This window comes from Acanthochromis polyacanthus, chromosome 9 (genome assembly GCF_021347895.1).
Source record: "Acanthochromis polyacanthus isolate Apoly-LR-REF ecotype Palm Island chromosome 9, KAUST_Apoly_ChrSc, whole genome shotgun sequence".
Taxonomy (NCBI): domain Eukaryota; kingdom Metazoa; phylum Chordata; class Actinopteri; family Pomacentridae; genus Acanthochromis; species Acanthochromis polyacanthus.
The window spans coordinates 35,873,334-35,893,258 of NC_067121.1; the positions used below are offsets into that span (position 1 = coordinate 35,873,334).

Below are 19,925 nucleotides of genomic sequence, written 5' to 3' on the forward strand. Positions count from 1 at the left end.
TTGCATGCATTTTCATTAAAAGTAAAGAAACTAACGCTTTTAGGTTCATTATGATCATGTCTTTACAAATTCCATATTTATTTATTATGGAAACAATCACTTATTAATAAAAATGACTGGATATCATTAAAATGTCAACTAAATAATGTCTGAATTTAAAAGCAATCACCTTCTAATTAGCTAAACAATAATGAAATGAGCTTATTCACGAAGTGTTTTCATTGTTTTATTTTTATTAAGTTGAGATAATCATGACAGATATTTTTTTGGCAATATATCAAATTTTATGTGGAAAATAAATCGTATCTGTGTCTGAGAAATCACTTTCAGCTAAGTTCCCCATTACTAAAACACCTCACAAGGAAGTGTGTTAATTCCAGATCACATGACCTGCTCCACATGATGTCATTTCCTCCTGAAGAAAAGACTGGCAAGACTCCAGGGCTTTCTGACTTATTTAATCTAAAGTAATAGATGTATCCCATGTCAGCAGTGTGACTACAATATCTTTATAAATAACTTTAAATTTCAGTTTTACCCAATTGTATGATATTTAGAAGAATCTTTCCGTAAAATGTCATGTGGTGGTTATAGGCAGCCATGTTGATTTTAGGCCTGAAAACAGTAAAAATGTCAACTATGTTACAAAAAGTCCCGCAATTATTTATTGACCCACAGGACAGACTGAGATATCTGCACATCTATCACTTCATTCTAATTGGGATTTTTGACTTGGGTGCATCTTAACTTTTTCAGCCTATTTTAGTCTACCAATAAATGATGTTGATTTTGTCTTCCTGTCAAATAAAAAAAAAAATGGAAAGAGCAAAATGTGCAATATTTGTAACTAGCGTGGGCTGCTCTTAAAACATCCGCTAGTTTACCTTCACGTCACTTCTACTGCGATCAGGTGCCTTCTGAAATAGATCAACGCTGGAGCTGCCGACATGTGTGTGTCCGTGTGTGTGTGTGTGTCCGTGTGTATGGACACACTAAGCACGCAGCGGACCACTGCAGAGGCGTGGTCCGCTGCGTTGCTAAGCGCAAATTTGGCATATAAGCGCAAAATGAGCAGCAGTCCCGCGCAGCCCGCTTCGCACTGAGCAACCTGAGGAATTCAACAGGTACCTATAGACATTTGCGAGCTCTCAGCAGCAGTGAATGTACAATCTGACAGAGATCCGACTGCCTGCGCTCTTTTTTCCTCCCTCTGTGTAATGGATGGATTTAAAGGTGCACTAAATTGGAAATCTGTCACTCTGCAATAATCTCCAGGAAGATCACCATCTGGAATATTAAACCTCGGGGATATTTTTGATCACCTTTGAAGGAATTTAGAGGTAAATTTGCACCATTTCTTTCATTATGTTACAGTTTGTGGCACTCACAATCTTATTCTCATCATTTTAATGGTAAAATGCTCTACAGTGTTTATATTTTTAGCTGGCATGCAACTATAATTGAATCTCTGTTTGCATCTTAGAAATACCATATCGAAGTCTCCCTGGAGGGCATCTTGGCACACAAAGTATACTGCAATTTAAGCATGCGCACTAAATCTTGTGCCCTGTAACATAACGTGTGAAAAGTGAGTTTACACTGGTCCTACTGTGTGTAGTGATGCAGTGACCTGCAGATGCACTCCGGCTGCTGAAAGCTGTGTTAGACTCACTGTTTGAAGTGAAGTCCCCTATAATTAAAACATTATTAAACTGGGACAGAAGATAGATTCAAGGTTGCAGGCTGGAAGGAGATATATTAATTTGCACCCTGATAGCTTGGAAGTCTGAGCACCCAAAAAGATGCATGGAAGCTCTGTACTCACATGCATTTAGGCTGATAAAGCAGATATTCAACCTCGAGCTGCTCTACCTCAACACATGCTCTTTCTCTCTGTTCTGCAGACAAAAACAAAAGTAACCCTCATAGCATCAGTACTTCCCCCATCATGAGAAAGTGTCTTCCTTACCCCGGCTGGATCAGAGCGGCGAGTTTGTTCCTGTGCCTGAGCCAGAGCGTCCTGGCGGCAGTCCTCACCAACTCCACGAGTCTCGAGTCCATCCTGGAGAAATACAGGAACAAGGACGATGAGTGGTGGAGGGCTAGGTCGAGAGGGAAGAGGGCCATCAGTGAGGGAGACATGCACCTTATCCTGGACCTGCACAACAAGCTGAGGGGTCAGGTTCATCCTCCTGCCTCCAACATGGAGTACATGGTGAGTGCTGAGGATGCACCGCTCTGTCATTTTGTGTCTGTAAATCTTGTCACACTGTAGCTGTTATCCATGCATCCACCTATGAGCTATATACCACTTAATCCTCATTAGGGAGGTGCTGAAGCCTAGCCCAGCTGACTTAGGGCAAAGGCAGCTGGGATAGGCTCCATTGGGACAAAATGTCTCAGAATTTGACTAAACATGTCAAAAACCTGTCCAAAATGACTTGAAAACTTTTTAGAATGACTGAAGCTTTCCAAAATGACTCAAAATGTGCAAAACGTGACAAAAAACTGGTCCAAAACAATGTGAAAATTGTATAAAATGACTTAAAATCTGGTGTAAATGTCTCAAAATTTGACCAAGCATGTCAAAAACCCTGTCCAAAATGACTTGAAAATAGTTCAAAATTAGGACAAGTGCATAAAATCATTCATAACCTGTCCAAAATGACTCAAAAAGTGTCTGACATGACAAAAAAATGTCCAAAATGACTCAAAATCGAGTCTAATTGTCTCAAAATTTGACCATACATGTCAAAAACCTGTCCGAAATGACTTGAAACAAGAGCGATCCAAGATTTCTGACCTCCGCCAAGGGAAGATGACACGAAGTTGGAAAATCTAAATCCGCATCCAGAATCCAGATCCTTAACCGGATCAACACAAAATTTGAATGGAGTCTTCCCTGGGCCAAGATCCACCTCTGGTGAAAATTTCATGAAGATCCAACAAGTAGTTTCCGAGAAATCCTGTCCACAGACACGCACACAGACAGACAAATAAATAAACGGACCCGATCGCATAACCACCTTGGCGGAGGTAACCAGTCTAAAATGACTAAAATTGTCAACATGCCGAAACTTCACACTAAAACTGAATAAAATAGTAAACTCGGTGACCTTTTTTATAGTTTGGTCCAATAGAAGACTGCATAGAAACAAACAATCATACTCACAGTTTAGAGTTACCAGTTAACCTCAGCATGTTTTTGGACTGTGGGAGGAAGTCAGAATACCTGGAGAAACCCCACACATGTACAGGGAGAACATGCAAACTCCACACAGAAAGATCCGGGAAGGCCAGGCCTTAATGCAAACCGGGGATCTCCTAGCTGCAAGGCAACAGCGCTAACCACCGACACACTATGCCACCCATAGCTGTTACATCAGTTAAAAAATCTGTTACTAAAATAGCAAACAAAACCAGTATTAGTTAGACTTGGAAGTTAACTGGAAGTAACTGGAGAATAATGTGTCAGGATTAAACTCCTGATTCCAAAATCAATTCACTTGGGTTGACCATTCACTAAACCCCATCCAGTCTTACTTTAGCAGCTGTAGCTAGGCACAGCAGACCTGTCAAGCTCTGGTATTTCAAACATGCAGTTCCCCGAGGATTCTAGTACGAAAGATAGTTTTTGGAAGCTGTAACCTTGTCAAACTCACTACTGTCTGCAGTAGAAATCTAGCGCTACTTACAGACCAAAGAGCTCATCATCAACTGATTCAGCTTTATTAGTTTGTGGGGTTGTTTGTAAGAAAAAGGTCAGTTTGTGGCCACAGAGGTACTAGTAGAAAGCTGGTGCTGGATGCAAGCAAGATTCACGCTAACATTATGCGCTCAGGAGAAGTGATGAAACGAGTGATGTGAGCGCTGGCAGCATAAATTCTGAGGATTCTGTTTAACCTTGGGTACATTTTGAGTTGGAGGATATTTAGATTACGACCTAATATGGAGACAAGTTGTCTACTCTGTAACGTCAGACTAAATAATATCTAATCTTAACCAAGTCATGTTTTTAATACAGCAGTTGTCTCTCTTTCATATATCTTCTTTTGCAGCATCTGACTTTCTCAGGGTCATATTAGGGCCTCAGTGTGCTCCCAGCCTCAGTTTGGGAGAAGCCAATAGGAACAGGGGTCAAAATTGATAACCTGTAGGATAATTTGAGGTGATCTATAGGTTCTACAACTTGATTTATGGTGACTGTAGTTGACAGATGTAACCTGGGATGTCTTCAGCTAACAGCTGTGAGGAAATACCTCAACAAGGGGAAAGAAAGTCATTTTTCCTTCACATTATCTACTGAATAATTTCGAGTGACCTTGGCCAAATCAGTGGAGTTTGATACTAAAGTCTTTCTCAGTGGAAAATACTTTCTGCCAGTGATGCTCTGCCAGCTAAGGACAGCAGATTAGGGGAGGAAAGAGAGAAAACGAAATCTGGAAGCCTAAGCCACTTTCTGGCCAGCTCCTACTTGCTGCCCTCGCTGACCCTGGCCCGGATCCAGCTTTCACCCCCGCAGTGTTGTCCTGCCCTCTACCTCAACCAACCTCCCTCCCCTGTCCTCCTGCCTGTCTTTACTCTATCAGTCCATTTCTCCTCTCGCAGACTCTTTTCTTCGCTCGGTCTTGAGCCTCACAAACCTTCCCCCAGGCTTTTCTTCACCCTCCTCCACTTTTCCTTTCTCCATCCATCTCTGCTCGCTCAAACTCGTGCTAATGTTATCTTTTGTTTGATCCTCCATGCATCTCATTTCGGGTGCCACGGTGGTGAATCTATTTCAAACATGGCAAGCCCCGTCGTTTGGAGTGTGGGTGTATGGTAGTGCAAATGTACGTTATGTACACTAATCCAGTGTTTCTTCTGCGAGGGATACTATTGCTGATGATAATGATGTGGTAAGACAGGGGGCTGATGGGGCCAAGTATTTGGTTTTTAGATTGCAGGATTTGGAGGCCAAAGGGGGCTACACCTCCACTGGAGCTCTGACTCCTTAATTTCATGCATAAGATATCCAGTAAGGGCCTTAAAGCACTTTTCGCAACTAAACACGCCATTTCTTGCCCAGCAGATCATTCTTTGAAAGCTCTGTAAATGTCCCATAATCACAACCGCTTTCCATACTGTAGGAATTTTGCATACTTAAACAAACTTCTTGTTTTCTTCTTGAAGATTTTTCTTTGCAAAGCGCTGCCTTGAGTACTCTCTCGCTGTAAGGACGCACGTTTAGCTCTGTAGCAGAGGTGGTCCTGGCAGATGGCTGGAAGCAGGTCTATGTTTTAGAAACTTAATGCTCTTTGGAATGCAAAAGGAGACTGGTCGTTATTACTGTGACCTTTCTCCAAAAGGCTGGTGGGCAGTCCATCTTCCTCTCCGCTGGATAATTGAGGGGGAAGAACAACAAGAACACGGAGAGAATAATGAGCTGGCAGAGATCATTAGTATCCGCTGTAGATTGTTTGCAGTGAAAGCTTTGTGCTGAACTCAGATTTCATAATAACCTGAAGAAGTTTTGGGCTGTGCAGGTGGCCAGTATTGCCTTGTAAGTAGGACTAAGGGTTCAGTATGTTTTAAACCAACTAGATCCTATGAGGTTTTGTCAGAATGGTTTTAAATGTTTTTACTTGTTGCGGATGCCACACCCAAAGACAGGATGAAAACTCTGCCATCATATAGAGCAGAAATGGGGATACTTCCTCCAAAGCATCAGTGGTGTTGAATGAAAGGCCGCTCAAAGCAGTTGTGAAGAATGACAAAGACTGTTTAAATCATACACAGTTACTCTCCTCCACAAACTCTGCCATTTTCTGGGTGAAATGCTAGTACTTGTCAAACTGGCAGTTCTGGAAAGTTGCTCTGAAAGGTTCAGACACATCATCATCAGCCCATTAAATGACATTTACAAGTTTGTATATATAAATATTAAATACTAGTATACCAGATGGTGCATTATCCATTCCCAAACCCCAACTCTCAGGATTATGTAAGGGCCCTTTTCTGCTTCTGAAAAAAAAGTGCATGTAAAATATCACCCTGAAAACCTACAAAATGGAATTTTGTGTGAATATAACAATGGGGTGTATTTTAACCAAAAACAATCATCTATTCTTGAACCTAACCAAGAGCTCAGGTGCTTAAACTTAACCAAAAAACGATTGGAAACTAAAATAAAAAATAAACCTGACTTCTCATTTTCTAATGTAGATTTCCATTTCTCTTTCTAAGTGTAAATATGCAAACTTTCCCTAGTGTTAGATCAATAAACTTGATCTTATTTTGTCTTGTCTTGTCTTATCTTATTTTAACAGTTGCTCATTTTCCTGTCATAAAGATGTGATATGAAGGAATTTGAATATGAATCGGATAATTACTCCTTTTACCATGTTAGAATTAAGATTGTTTTGATAGAATGAAATCACTTTTCTCCTGAAAATTACTGTATGACTTGTGTGAACATACCCAGCTGCCTTTCCAAAAACAAATAACGTGAGTGTTTTATCAGCTACTACCCCTATTGTTAAAGTACAAGTGAAATTAAATAGCATTACTTGTTTAGATTTGCCTTCATGTGATAGAATGGCATCACCTTCATAGATGGATTATCATTTTTTCAGTCATCAGCAAACAGTAGCTGCTAAGCAAGAGTCACAGACCTTGAGCAACAAACCCAGGTTAGCTTTCTGCTAATTTTCCTTCCAAGAACACACGACTTGACCTACACCTTAGATGCACTTTATGATTTGCTTGCTGCCCAAAAGTGACTATGATTAACCCTATGAAATTATTCAGCTTCATTACTGTGTTCAGTGAGACCACCGTGTTGCAGCAAGCAACTGACGCACAAGATTTGGGCAAAAGACAGATAAAGCGAGACCTGGATATTTTAGTCACAATGCACCTTTGGTCAAATATGTACAAAAACACATTCTTAGTAATGCTGTTTTACCACAATTCTTCTACTGTTAAATGCAAGGTTTAAACATGGCCAAAAATCTTGGCATCTGTTCTTCCTGAAACAGTTGCGATTAAGGGTTCTTTTGTCTTACAGATCTGTTTGCCTTTAGTTTGCCATAGAATAATACAAAGACGTTATTAAAACAGCTGAATTCCTGCTTATGGTATAAAGATCTTCCTAAATGACCTGGACAAAATTATTGGAAACAGTGATAAATTATTCCAGCAGGCAGTTTCCTTTAACTATTATCACACAAGGCATCAACATTATACTCAAGCATTGTGCCTATTTTCACATTTGACTGAAAAGTGTTGCTTTTCGTATTTTAGGTGGAAAGTGACCGATAATTTTGGACTTGTTGAGATGTAGGATGGACTGATTGGTTTGCATTTTTTTTCTATCTGGTAACTGGGAGTTGTCAGGCGAAACGCTGATTATCAGATCCGATATTCAGTATTTATATGATTATCAATATAGTTGTTTTTTTTTAAAACTGATTCCTGCTAAAATATATTCGTTTAAAGATGAGCTACTAAAGCTCTAATGCAAATGCAACAAGCGATGTCCCACCCACATCACTGTAATAGCCTATCAACACTAAATTATGAATTCAGTTCCAATTATACTGCAGGTCTCCTTGACTACTCAGTATTGGTATCAGTTTCATCCCTGAAAAAACATTAACAGTGGACTCCTACTGGTAAACACTTCAATTCATACATATTTATCCAAAACTGCTACTAGATCTGTTGCAGCATTCTCATATTGCAACTTCTTACATTTGTGTTTTTGGTCTGATCACTCTCTAAAGGTGACGTGACACTCATCTTTGTTGTCATAAAACTGAAATTTATGCAATCTTTTCACAAAAATTAAGCAAAAATACAATCAAAATGGTCGCAGTGAGAATTCTACCTAACAGCTACAATATAGCATTAAAAATCCTGGTAAAATACAACATCATATGGCAAACACAAAGCACTTTTGTGCAGAAAATCTCCTCTGCGCCGCTATATTGGCCACAGCTGGTTTGTGGCCAAAGAACTAAACAGTCAAAATATCACTTTACCAATCAGGCTTGAACAGTAAGCAGCACCACAGTGAATGGGCAACAGTGGCCAACATATGGAACGCATTATGGCGGTCAAGCCAAGCAGCAACAGCTCCACACTTAAGCATTATCCTATTAGTTTTGACGCGTGATAGCTGTAATGCAACTAAACAGTGGGCCAACAGCACAGCACACTGCACTTATTCTTCTCCCTCCCCAACAGAGTCAACAGTAAATTAATTTTGCTGCAGTGTTTAAATTGCTCAACCACGACCAACAGTCTGCTTTGTTCAAAACAAGAGGTGTGTGAATAGTTTTCAGGTATTTGGACCCTTAGTTCATCAGATTGTGCTAAGCTTACAGTAAAGAAGGCATCAAGCTCTCAAACAGAGACCCTCTGTGCTGCTAGTTTTTTAAGCTCTTTCTTTTCTTTTTTTAATTGATGGCTGTTTTCCCCTCTCAGATTGTTTTATGCGACCAAACCTTACTGGAAACAAACTATGAAACAACCGCGCTGAGAAGTGGCACAAAGCTGCAAGTTGATGTGGTGGTCTCTCATGTATGTGTCTGTGTGCAGGAGAGTGGATATGTGTGCTTAATAGGAGAGGCCTACTTTTGACTGTACTGTGTCAAATTTGCGAGAAGCCTGCGTACAGTCTTTCAAGTAAAAGAGCAGGTTCATCTTTCAGGTTCACTTTGCCTCAAGTGTGCGTACAGTTACTACCAGATTGATTTCAATGGAATTTGTGGTAGTGTAGAGCCTTATGAGATATTTGAACAAGTTGTAAAAAGAAGCAACTAAAGCCACAACTATGGTAAGTGGCCACTTAAATCAGGAGTGTGGAGTTTCAGGTTTGCAGACAATGTGTGAGTTTTACCTGTTGCCCACAGAAAACTAATATTACCAATAATGCATCAGCTACTTAGGATTTCACTTTAAAAGTTGACCTTTTAAGTTCGTCTTTCCACAACATAATAAGTTATTTTGTGTGTTCATGTACGTCTGTGTTGTCAGGTGTGGGACTACGAGTTGGAGAGGAGCGCAGAGCACTGGGCTCATACGTGTCGATGGGAACATGGGCCGAGCCACATGTTGACGCAAATAGGCCAAAACCTCGGAGCACACTGGGGCAGGTGTGTACATACAATGAAGTGGAAGAAAGAGTGGCATTTACATAATGTTTAATGGGATAAGAATAATGGTATTGCTTCACAACATGGGAACCAAATATTTATATCCACAAACAGATTTCCCCCGTGTTAAGCTTTTCTCCAAATTAATGCTGTTCTTTGTTTGAATGTAATAAATTTATAGTTTGTTGTGTGTTTTGAAAGTTAGAATCAATTTACATAAAAACTTATCAAATGAAAAAGGCATTCATACTTACTAACACAGTGTAATTCACCTCAGTTTTACAGTCTGTTAGCTAATCTGCCCAGTAGGCTACCTAATGGTGAACAGTTAGCGACTAGCTGGTAAGCTACAGATAGTAGCATGTTAGCTTTGGTTCATTTTACTCAAAGAATTAAGCAGATGAAAGCAACTATCTAGTCTCATTTATTAATTTATTCCAGAAACAATTTGCTGTCAGTCATTCGGTTGCTTAACAGTTTGCTCTTTTATATTTATAAGATGTTTCATAACCTTTCTTGTCTCTGCTTCTCAGCTAGCAACTGCTCAGAACCAAGAAAAATTTCACATAAACTCGCTTCAACACCAAAAATTGTGTTTTTTTCACCTTGGTTTCTGTACAGATTAAATAACTTTAATACTTAAATTGTTAATTTGTGAGTTTCAAAGTTGCTGGTGGTCGATTTCCAGTTTCTGTGCTTGACCTAAACTATGCTAAGCTAACTGTCTCCCAGTTGTAGCTTTATATTGACAGTACATATATGACAGTGGGATCAATTTTCTCACCTGTTTATTATTTTTTTTTTTATATTTTTACACCAGTAAGTAAAGAAAGGTATTTTGTTCTAGTAGACATTTTACTTCGGTGATGATGAAGATTAAAACAGAGTGAAAATAAAGCTCAAAATGAATATTCACGCCTATTGTATATGCGCATGTTAGTTAGTACTTCTGGTAGCTATAAGGTAATAATATGCCATTTGGCAAGTATGTTGTGTGTTCTAAAGGAAGTATTCATTTAACACAGAATACCTGGAAATTGCCCAGTGCTGACCTTGCAACAAGCAGTATAGCTTAGCTGCTTTGATGTATGTTTTCATTGTTTCCGGTGACATAATGAGAGAATGCAATGAAACACCTTTTCTGTCACTGTAGGGACCGACCCCCAACATACCATGTCCAGGCCTGGTATGATGAAGTGAGGTACTATAGCTATCCGTACTCCCAGGAGTGTAACCCACACTGTCCATTCAGGTGTTCAGGACCTGTTTGTACTCACTACACTCAAGTAAGAACTGATCCTTTACTTACCCTACAATTTTTATAAGATGTTTTACTTTTAAAAAAAAACAACAAACTGATATTCATTTGAGATTTCCATGGTTTTTTTTTGATGTGTCATTCTGACTGTTTGAAGCTCAAAGAAGAAATGTACTTGGCTGAATTTAGTCTAAAAAATCAACGTAACATGAGTTTTACTTTTTTTCCACTGCCTTTTAATAATTCAGCTACATGTTCCAACTCATGTGTTCACATGTTTTGTTTTTTCAGTTGGTTTGGGCGACTAGTAATCGTATTGGCTGTGCCATCAATGTGTGTTACAACATGAATGTATGGGGAATGATCTGGGCCAAAGCTGTCTATTTGGTCTGCAACTACTCTCCACCGTAAGTTTTATTCAGTGACAACAACATGTTTTAAAACTGTGCATTAGAATAAGAAGTAAAGACACTTAAATCATTAATCAAGAAATGCCTCCATTAACTTAATACACACATGTTGTGCTTGATTACACGGGATGTCTCTTGCCAATGAATGTAGTGTCACATACATGAATGATTACGCAAGAAAATGAAGAAAATTGTATCCCACATGGGAAAATCGTCTCATTCATTATTTTTTTTTCATATTTCACGATTTAAATATGTGAATATTTCTGCTCTAACTAATCACCAACAAAAGGTTGTGTAAATATTTGACAATAGCAATGCAGATTTATGTCAAATAAAAGTGTTTGCTGTTTTCCTTTTTGACAAAGTCAGTGTTATAACAGTTCTTGTTTTCAGGGGCAACTGGTGGGGTCATGCTCCATACAAATATGGAGCTCCCTGTTCTGCCTGTCCAGCCAGCTATGCAGGAGGCTGCAGGGACAACCTCTGTTATAAAGGTGGGTTAGATACAGACTTGTGGTTTCTCGAAGGTCCTCATCTCCTTACTTATCTTACCCAAATTATCTGTTTTGATAATTCACTTTATTTCACTGTGAAATCTTCCTTTTATGCCCCCAGTGTTTCCATTTCCACTCATTTCCACATAAAAAATTATTGCCACATTCCAAATAGTTGAATCATATGTACGTCAGTCAAGGAAAAGTGCACATGAAATCTAGTAAGACAGCACAGTGGTATAATTTAGTGTCTGTGTTTTCAGATGGGGGTGTTGACAGGCGTCCAGCTCCTGAGACTGAAGAAACCAACTACATTGAACCCGAGCCAGAGCCAGTAAGAGACAGAGAGCCCCAACCCAGGGCTCAGTCACCAAACCCTTCGCCCAACGACAACCTCGAGAGAAACCAAGTTGTCAGCACGGAGCAGATGTGTAAGGATGTCCCCTTAGTACTACTAACATCCTATTAATGTATGTATTTTTATTAGTATTACAATGAGTTTGTGTTGTTGCTTAAGCCCAACAGGTCGAATGTGAGACCAAACTGAGGGATCAGTGCAAGGGAACAACCTGCAACAGGTAGATGCTGATTCAAAAGATGAGCAACATCTGACCAACGTCAGATAATATACACAGAATTCACTTTACATGGGTAGAGCTGTATGAGCATTATTAGCTCACATTGAAACATAGCATCAGCTCCATTGTGTTGTTCACTTCACTGTGTTTTTACCTGTAGATATGAGTGTCCACCTGGTTGCCTTGAAAGTCCTGGAAAAGTAGTTGGGACTGCATATTTTGATATGGTAAATGACTGGCAATAACACACAACAATGTATGCATTTATTCAATAGTAACATATATAAAAAGACTGTCTGTGTTTGTCTAATCCTCCAGCAATCCAGTGTGTGTGGAGCTGCCCTGCACTCTGGTGTTATTGACAATGATGGAGGATGGTTGGATGTGACACGACTGGGCAGAAGACAACAGTTCACCAAGTCATACAAGAATGGTATTCAGTCCATTGGGTAGGAATCCCTTTTTAAACCTTTAATTTTACTCTCTATTTATATATATTAACTCATTGTGTTCGGGCTGTTTGACTGTGATTCATAGGTGTTTCACATTGGGCTTCGCTTCATACAATTTTCTTTAAATTCACAGGAAAAACCGAAGCGCAAATTCCTTCAAAGTAGACTCAGTGCCTGGTAAGGTTTCATGATCACATTTTACTTTATCCCATTGTCTTTATACATAAATACTGTATGGTCATGTTTTGCTGTGTTTTGTCCACTTTTTTGTCCCAGTCAAGGCAGTGAGATGTGATACCACAGTAGCACTTTTCTGCCCTTTCAAGAAACCTGTGCGACACTGTCCCAGGTAACATGGAGTTTTAGTGAAGACAGTCTCAGTCCTTCTAATGGTGTGTGTCCACATGGCTGTTCCCCCGCTGCTTCCCAACATTGGGCGCTTGATAGGTGTACAGCTGCAAAGTGTCAGACTAGATAAACATCAAACCAGTAAATTCTATACCTGCCAACAACCACACCGACACTGGCTGCTCCTGATTGGAGAAATGTTTCACTTGTAGGCTGTTCGCACCTGGATGTCAACATGGCGGCTTGTTTGGAAACCTCTTACATGATGAAAATAGTTCATGGAAGTGTGTTTTTGAAGAGGAGAGAAATAAACCATACAGCTGCCCAATCTGTTCAGTTAGTTCAAAAGTTTTCCAGGCATTTCCAGAGGTTTGTCAGGCATTGGATGACCCTGATCTGCACACAGTAACCTAAACTTCAAACAATAAGCAGCCAACATGACGCCCCGTCTCTCAAAATGCAACGCTACCTGAATGCATTGCACATGTGCTGACATAGACCAATGAATGGGAAGCAAGGCAATGACGGATCCTGTAGACACGCATTATAAGAATGACAGGTTGACTATTTAACCCATATAGCCTTTCAAATTAAAGTTTAGCTAAACATTCTGCATCATCATTAAAGGATTCATTATATTTGTTGTGCATTTTCTAATTTCTACCTTGACAAATTACATATTTATATTTAAAATTTACACTGGTTCTAAGTTCTTCTAATTTTAAAGTTTGGTATGTAATGAATTTGCACTGAAAATATTTCTTAATTATCTCTGGCTTTTTTTCAGGTTGTATTGTCCCAGGAACTGTTTGCGGGACAGCCAAGCCCGAGTCATTGGCACAAAATACTACTCAGATGTAAGTTCTCACATCATTGGCATCGGTTACTGACATTTACTGTGTGTTTCTTGGATAGAAGCATCATTTATTCTTTACAGGACACAGAGAGATGTCTAGTATTTTCAAATTTTATATCAATAATGCGATTTCTCATAGTACTACCATGGATCCACTCAGCCTCACTGCTGAATTGTTCCCAATAGTCGTCATCCACAGTATTCCAATAAAAAGATACACACAAAATCTGTAAAACTGTTGACAAAACACCTCCAAGTACAATGACAGTTTTCAGTCTTTGTGGGACGAATTTTCTGGAGCATTTATGCACACAAACCTGTAAGCTAGAAACTTTTGGTTTATGTTGCAGTTGAGCATTTTTTATTCAAGTGAGCAAACAGGATCTTTGAGTCCAATATCCAGTTCTCCTGATATATCTGTGGTTACCACTCATTCTTCCAGAAATCCAGTATTTGCAGAGCAGCCATTCATGCTGGAGTGATCCAGAATGAATCAGGAGGTTACCTTGATGTAATGCCAGTGGACAGAAGGAGGCAGTACAGTGGCAGCTATCAGAATGCCATCACCTCAGAAAGGTAACATTTGATGGATCCCAGATCGTTTACGTAAAATATATGAAATTTTAACATCGATATTGGTATTGCAGCACATACATTACGTGTGAGAAATCTTTACATTCTGACTCTCCATTGCTTCTGTCTCTTTCCAGCCTAGTGAACCCCACGGGAGGAAAAGCCTTCAGAGTGTTTGCAGTCATCTGAAAACCCACTCTCAAAGGACAAAGTACCATGAAACATGGCCACTTCATATCCAGCAAACCCACTCATTATGAGCTTACAACCTACAATTACATTCATTCCTGCAGTCAATAAATCAACGTTTCTGCTCCTGACGCTCAAAGTGTAACATGCCTCTATTCAAGGCTTCTCTATCTTTGGTCATGAGTGACTCACTCACTGTCCAATAATAGAGCAGCAAATGATGTTTGGTTAATGATGCATTTGGATGTCTCTTGCCTTACATCTTTTCCTAAATTTGAAAGCTTACTGTAACACACACATGGGGCTGCCATGCATCTTTGGCAGACATGGTATGGTGACATCATGTCTTTTTAACACTCAAAGTTGCATATACTCCACTAAATTTAGCACCAGTTTCAACCACCTCTTGTAATTTCAGAACTTAAAGGTAGAAGTCTAAAATCAGAGCTTTTCGCAGAGCAATTCAAGACGTGGCATACATCATTTCCACGTATGCCAGGTAAAACAGCAGAGCAGTTTAGCCCCTCCATTGGGCCTAATTCACAAAGTGACTCAATGTCTTCTTATACAATGTGCCTTTATTTAATCAGACTATTGGTAGTCAGAAGTTCCCCATCCCACTTTGCCAAACAGGTGTCTGCTGTGTTCTTTGGAGGCCCAAACTGGATGTACAGGATAGGGGGGGGAAAAATCACAATAATGAAATAAACTGGATGACTGAAGGGCAGACAAAAAGAAATAACTGCACATTTTATTAGTTAACTTTAACAGCATTGTTTTAATATCTTCAGTATGGTAATCTGTTTACTTTTCCTCAAGTATACGAATTACAGAGGCTTTAAAATGTCCTACATTTTTCCTGTTTTCATGCCTCAAGATTAGAATTTGGCCGAGACTGTCTGGCTCTTTTGATACCAGACGAAACAAGTGTGTGGTAGATGTGGCAGAAGAACATGCCCTAAAACTGCTTTGTTGATTATTTTTACTTTAAGTGGGACCATAATTGACAAATTCATCATCATGCTAAATTGAAATAGTCTTGAAATTAGCAAGGGAGACCATAAATCCATTGGGAAAATGTTCACCGAGGAAACAAATCAATCATTTTCTTGCAGACCTCTACACAAATGGAGCAGTTGTTCTGTTTCTAAAAAGTCTGGTCAGCGCCTCCATATGTTGTATGTCCGATTACAGTATACAGTATAGCAATAATGCAGGCACTTTTTAATGCAGATTGTATATTTTTGTACATATTACTGTAAATAATATTGAAAAAATGCTTGAAATGCTTGCTACTGTTGCCCTTTTCATTCACATTCCTAACACATTTCGCAATAAACAGTAGATGGTGATACAGCTTCTGCATGCAAAACATATATTTGCCACTCGAGTGTTTATTTTTATAAAGGACAAATTCCACCATAATGCCATAAAACCAACGTTTGTAAATATTGTGTGTGTAACATATATCTGTATTTTTTATGTTATACTGCATTCCCCAGCTTTTATTTGTATAATTGGAACCTGGCTGGCCAGGTATGTGCATGGTGGAAATCACAATTAAAATACTTCAAATTTTTATATTTATGTATTGTGTCATTTTTCACTCCATTGAAGATTCTGTGCTATAAGTAACATCAAGATCCATTTATTTTTTCTGCGCAGGATTTAAGTCATAAGTTGAATGATTTAGCTACAGCAGCGGTTCAACTCCTCTAACCCCAAATTTAAGGCTTGAATCCGCTCCTTGGTTTACATTGTATTGCATTACACTTGTTTTCAGTTTTTGCGGACATATGGTTGTAGACATATGGCTGAGTGGCCACACTATTTTAATATCAGCACCCGCAGCTTCCAGATAGCCTGCGGAATCTGGGCATTAACATTTCAACATCTCAAATTCAGCTGCGGATCAAACTTCCAGGAGAAATGTCTTTCTAGAAAGCCGTGGGTGTTTCCAGGAACCGGGGGGAACATAGAGGAAGGGAAAGCTGCTTGTTTCAGGTCCAGGGAAAAGATCTTATCTACCACTTGGCCTTGCATGTTTCGAGTGAAGTGCAAGAACTACATGAACTGTTTACAGTCTCACATGAGATTCAGTTTTCCAAGTAGAAAGTGGTGGACTTAAAGTAATTTGTTTAAGAGTGCAGATTTTGGGTTGGAGATTCACAAAATTTTGCGTTCTAGGAATAAAAAAGAAGTCTTAAAAATGTCACAGTTCCAAAGTTAATTTAGGAAAATAAGCAGTTTTAAGAACAGTGGTCTGACCTGCACTCTGTGTTAAAGGCTTCATTTTCCACTTATGTTCCAGTGGTGTTCTGTTTCATCCTCGTTTTCTGGAGTTTGAACTGAGTCCTGCAACTGAACTGATGTCAAAGTGCTCAGGATCCCTCACTGTGCCAGCGGGCACACAAACAAAGACCAACTTTGTGTTTTATTTAACTTTATCGCTCTACTTCGCAGGATACACTTCCGCTCCTTCCTCTGGAACGGCAAATATGTGTCGAGGCTCCAGGCGAAAGTCACCTCTAAGCACACAGGAGTGCACACGTGTAAATGAAGATGCACAAAATATATAAGAAAAACACTTAAAAACAGGCCAAACATTTAAATGATGTCTTTAGACTGGATGCAGCAGGTTATGATCATACTAAAATAAACAAATACAGCCTGAAGTGACCAGTTTAACCATCACATGAGTCTGCCTGAGGTGGACACAACCTCTTGCTGAATGTATATAACATAAAGAAACTGCGACTGAGATGAAAATGTGTCAGCTGGGTTTGGGCCAGGTATCCTAGAGAAAAGAGTCAAGCATCGCAGCGTTGTTAAAATTCACAGGACCCTGTTGCAGAGGTGGCCACTGGCACCAGACCCCTCTGAACTGCTCCGGTCAGTTAGCCGTCCTGTCAGTCAAGAAGCTGCCATCCACTCACTCAGACTTCATGCCAGTCAATTAGAGGCTTACTCCAGCATTCAAGTTTGTGAGAAATTACTCTATCATTCCGACAGGAAGCTAGTTTGGTCAGACAAATAGCCACCCACTCAGCCAAGCAGTCCATTACTGCAGAAAAGCAGCTTTTTCAGGCAATCAAACAGACTGTCAGTCAAGAAAAGATTTTACAGCAAATTCTTAGACTCTGGCTCCTCGTATAAAGCAACAGTTCACCATGTTTGGAAATAAACTTTGCTTTTTTAACAGGCTGTCTGTGTCTACACAGAAATCATTCAGGCATGGTCAGTGTAGTTCAGTTTGAAAAAAAAGAAAAAAATATGCTTTTTTTGTAATATGAGTGAACTGGACCTGTTAAATGTCTCTGAAAACACACACACACACACACACACACACACACACACACACACACACACACACACACACATGCACAAATATTTATATACACATATATATATAAAACATTGCTTTAGCTTCAGGTGTACAAGTTCAGTCTTGGTGCAGTTGGTATAAGAAGTGGATTTCCTAAATTAATACCATGACAAACACTGCTCAGTCAACTGCGACCAACAAGAGCCTCAGTTACATAGCTGGACTGTAAGAGCTAGCAGCAACATGTAAGCGGTGACTTGCACATTAAAATATTTGTCAAGTTTTTGTCGTTTTTTTTTCATAACTTGTTTATGAGATGTTTTAATTTGCTTTGAGGCACATAATCAGTGAAACAAGAAGTCAGTGTCACAGCTGAGCATTTCAACGTGGACATTACAGTGTACTGATGACAGTCTCAGGGTTTCATATGTGACAAACCAAAGGAATCAATCCTGTAAAGTTGCAGCAAGGCAGAAAGCAATTATTTTCACAGAAACAAATTCTGTGTCAATGTGCAAACAGACGTTTTTCAGAGTTAGATCAACAATCAGCTGGGAACTTTAACTACAAAAGGGAAACATCATTGTGACGACAGAATTTTTCTGTGATTTGTAAGTGATGATCATTATAAAATGTGACAAGAGTGGCGCATGTAATCACAGTTTCAACCAAATAAACCCCAGAAAAGGAAAACATGGACATTGGGCACCAGTCCAAAACAACTGACTACCAGGGGTCATAGATTGCCAGCTATTAGTCAGTGAATGACCAGAGAATGATGAAGGGTATTTATAAGACTCTTAGAACAATGACGAGGATTATAATCCCCACACCTCTTTCATTCTTCAGTCATGTGATGACAACACTTGCTACTGGTCTGCAGTGGCTGATTGTACAATCACTGTTACTTCAATAATAGCTAATACAACACATGTATTGCAGTGAAAATGGGCATAATACATCCAAGATGTTTCTCTGCGCTCTGTGAAACATGTCAGAGTTTGCAGTATTTAAATGGGGCCAGCTGCACTGCTAGGAATTCTGGGCCCCTTGACCTTGATGTGTAGAACTTAACACAGTATAACGTGGCCCCTCTGAGACCCCCCCTCAACAAAGCTTGAGGATGTACTCTCCCCTTCATACGCCACACTTCTCAGCAATGCTTCAGTAAATCTGCATCAGAGTCTTTAAAGTAGCCCCTCTAAACCCAAACTAAACGGAGTCACCCTACTTTGCTGCTATACTTTGCACTTTTAGTCATAACTGTCATCTCATGAGTCTTTAAATAATGCTAGTTATAGGCCTGGAACACTGAATCCCCACCATTTAACTGTACGGGAAAGTAAGAGTCTTTTCATAGCAAATGAATAAATAGTCGCGGCTGGTATTTGTGTAGGTCTAACAACATACTCCTGTGTTGCCAGTTTTAGAGATAAAACCTTTTTGATTGTGTGTGTTGGTCAGTAAAATACAGAAACATCAAATGGATGTAGCAATTATGAGGGTTTTTTTGAGATATGTTTAAATCTGGACACAGCTGGTCATGCCTGAAACACACCGGGATGCGTGTGTGAATGTGTGTGTGTTTATGCATGCACTCACCTCCGTGGACAAATGTGTAGTTGTGTACGTGCAGAAGTGAGGCACTTTCTAAATATGACCTGTGCAATCACTCTCATGCTTTACGGGCCGCTCCGCCGGCGGTTAAACTCCTGGGCGGACACACACCATGCATGTGGGCTAACAATCACCGTGGGACTGGATGAGAAGTAATGTGTGTGTGTGTGTGTGTGTGTGTGTGTGTGTGTGTGTGTGTGTGTGTGTGTGTGTGTGTGTGTGTGCTGCTGTGTGAGCTGTGTGGTTGGACTTCCTCCTCTCAGCCCTCCACCTCTCATAGATTTAGACGTTATTATTTTAACATAGTTAGCAGCTGTGTTTTGGTGGCGAAACATGGTAATCATCTCCCTACCGCGGGGTTTTCTGTCGTTTGAGGCGTATTTATAACCATGGACCGCTTCGCTCTACTTTCTCATGACACAACGCAGATCTGGAATCTCCTCCAAGTCATATTTGGTTAGTCTTTGTGTCAGTCTCCTGAATTGGAATAATTTGGCGTAGCTCATTCTGTGTGATCCTGTTAAAGACAGTATAGACAATTAGAAAAGATGCACTCATTACTCCTGTAATCCACCAGTCAGGTTAAATGTTGTTGTGCGATGGTTGTTTCAAAAAGGCTAAAACTTCAACGCTAGCAGCTCTGTGAGCCAACACCAAGTTGCTTTGCACTACAGCAGGTTAT

The 19,925-nt window shown here is 39.7% G+C and overlaps 1 protein-coding gene across 1 annotated transcript; it reads left to right on the forward strand.

Annotated features, from left to right (window-relative positions):
- Positions 1–930: 930 nt before the first annotated feature.
- On the forward strand, positions 931–15,880 carry LOC110949549 (cysteine-rich secretory protein LCCL domain-containing 1-like). The gene is made up of 15 exons (XM_022191669.2): positions 931–1,340; positions 1,905–2,215; positions 9,022–9,140; positions 10,294–10,426; positions 10,690–10,805; positions 11,205–11,305; positions 11,569–11,736; positions 11,823–11,883; positions 12,044–12,110; positions 12,202–12,332; positions 12,469–12,512; positions 12,612–12,684; positions 13,471–13,540; positions 13,982–14,115; positions 14,250–15,880. The coding sequence occupies exons 2-15, from the start codon at positions 1,949–1,951 to the stop codon at positions 14,299–14,301; spliced, it is 1,536 nt and encodes a 511-aa protein (XP_022047361.2). The 5' UTR covers positions 931–1,340; positions 1,905–1,948; the 3' UTR covers positions 14,302–15,880.
- Positions 15,881–19,925: the final 4,045 nt, after the last annotated feature.

Bases quoted from the DNA above. Each gene is read 5' to 3' on its own strand.
- LOC110949549 (XM_022191669.2), top strand. From the start codon at position 1,949: ATGAGAAAGTGTCTTCCTTACCCCGGCTGGATCAGAGCGGCGAGTTTG. The intron at 2,216-9,021 runs GTGAGTGCTGAG...CTGTGTTGTCAG, and splicing joins CCTCCAACATGGAGTACATG to GTGTGGGACTACGAGTTGGA. The intron at 11,306-11,568 runs GTGGGTTAGATA...CTGTGTTTTCAG, and splicing joins GGACAACCTCTGTTATAAAG to ATGGGGGTGTTGACAGGCGT.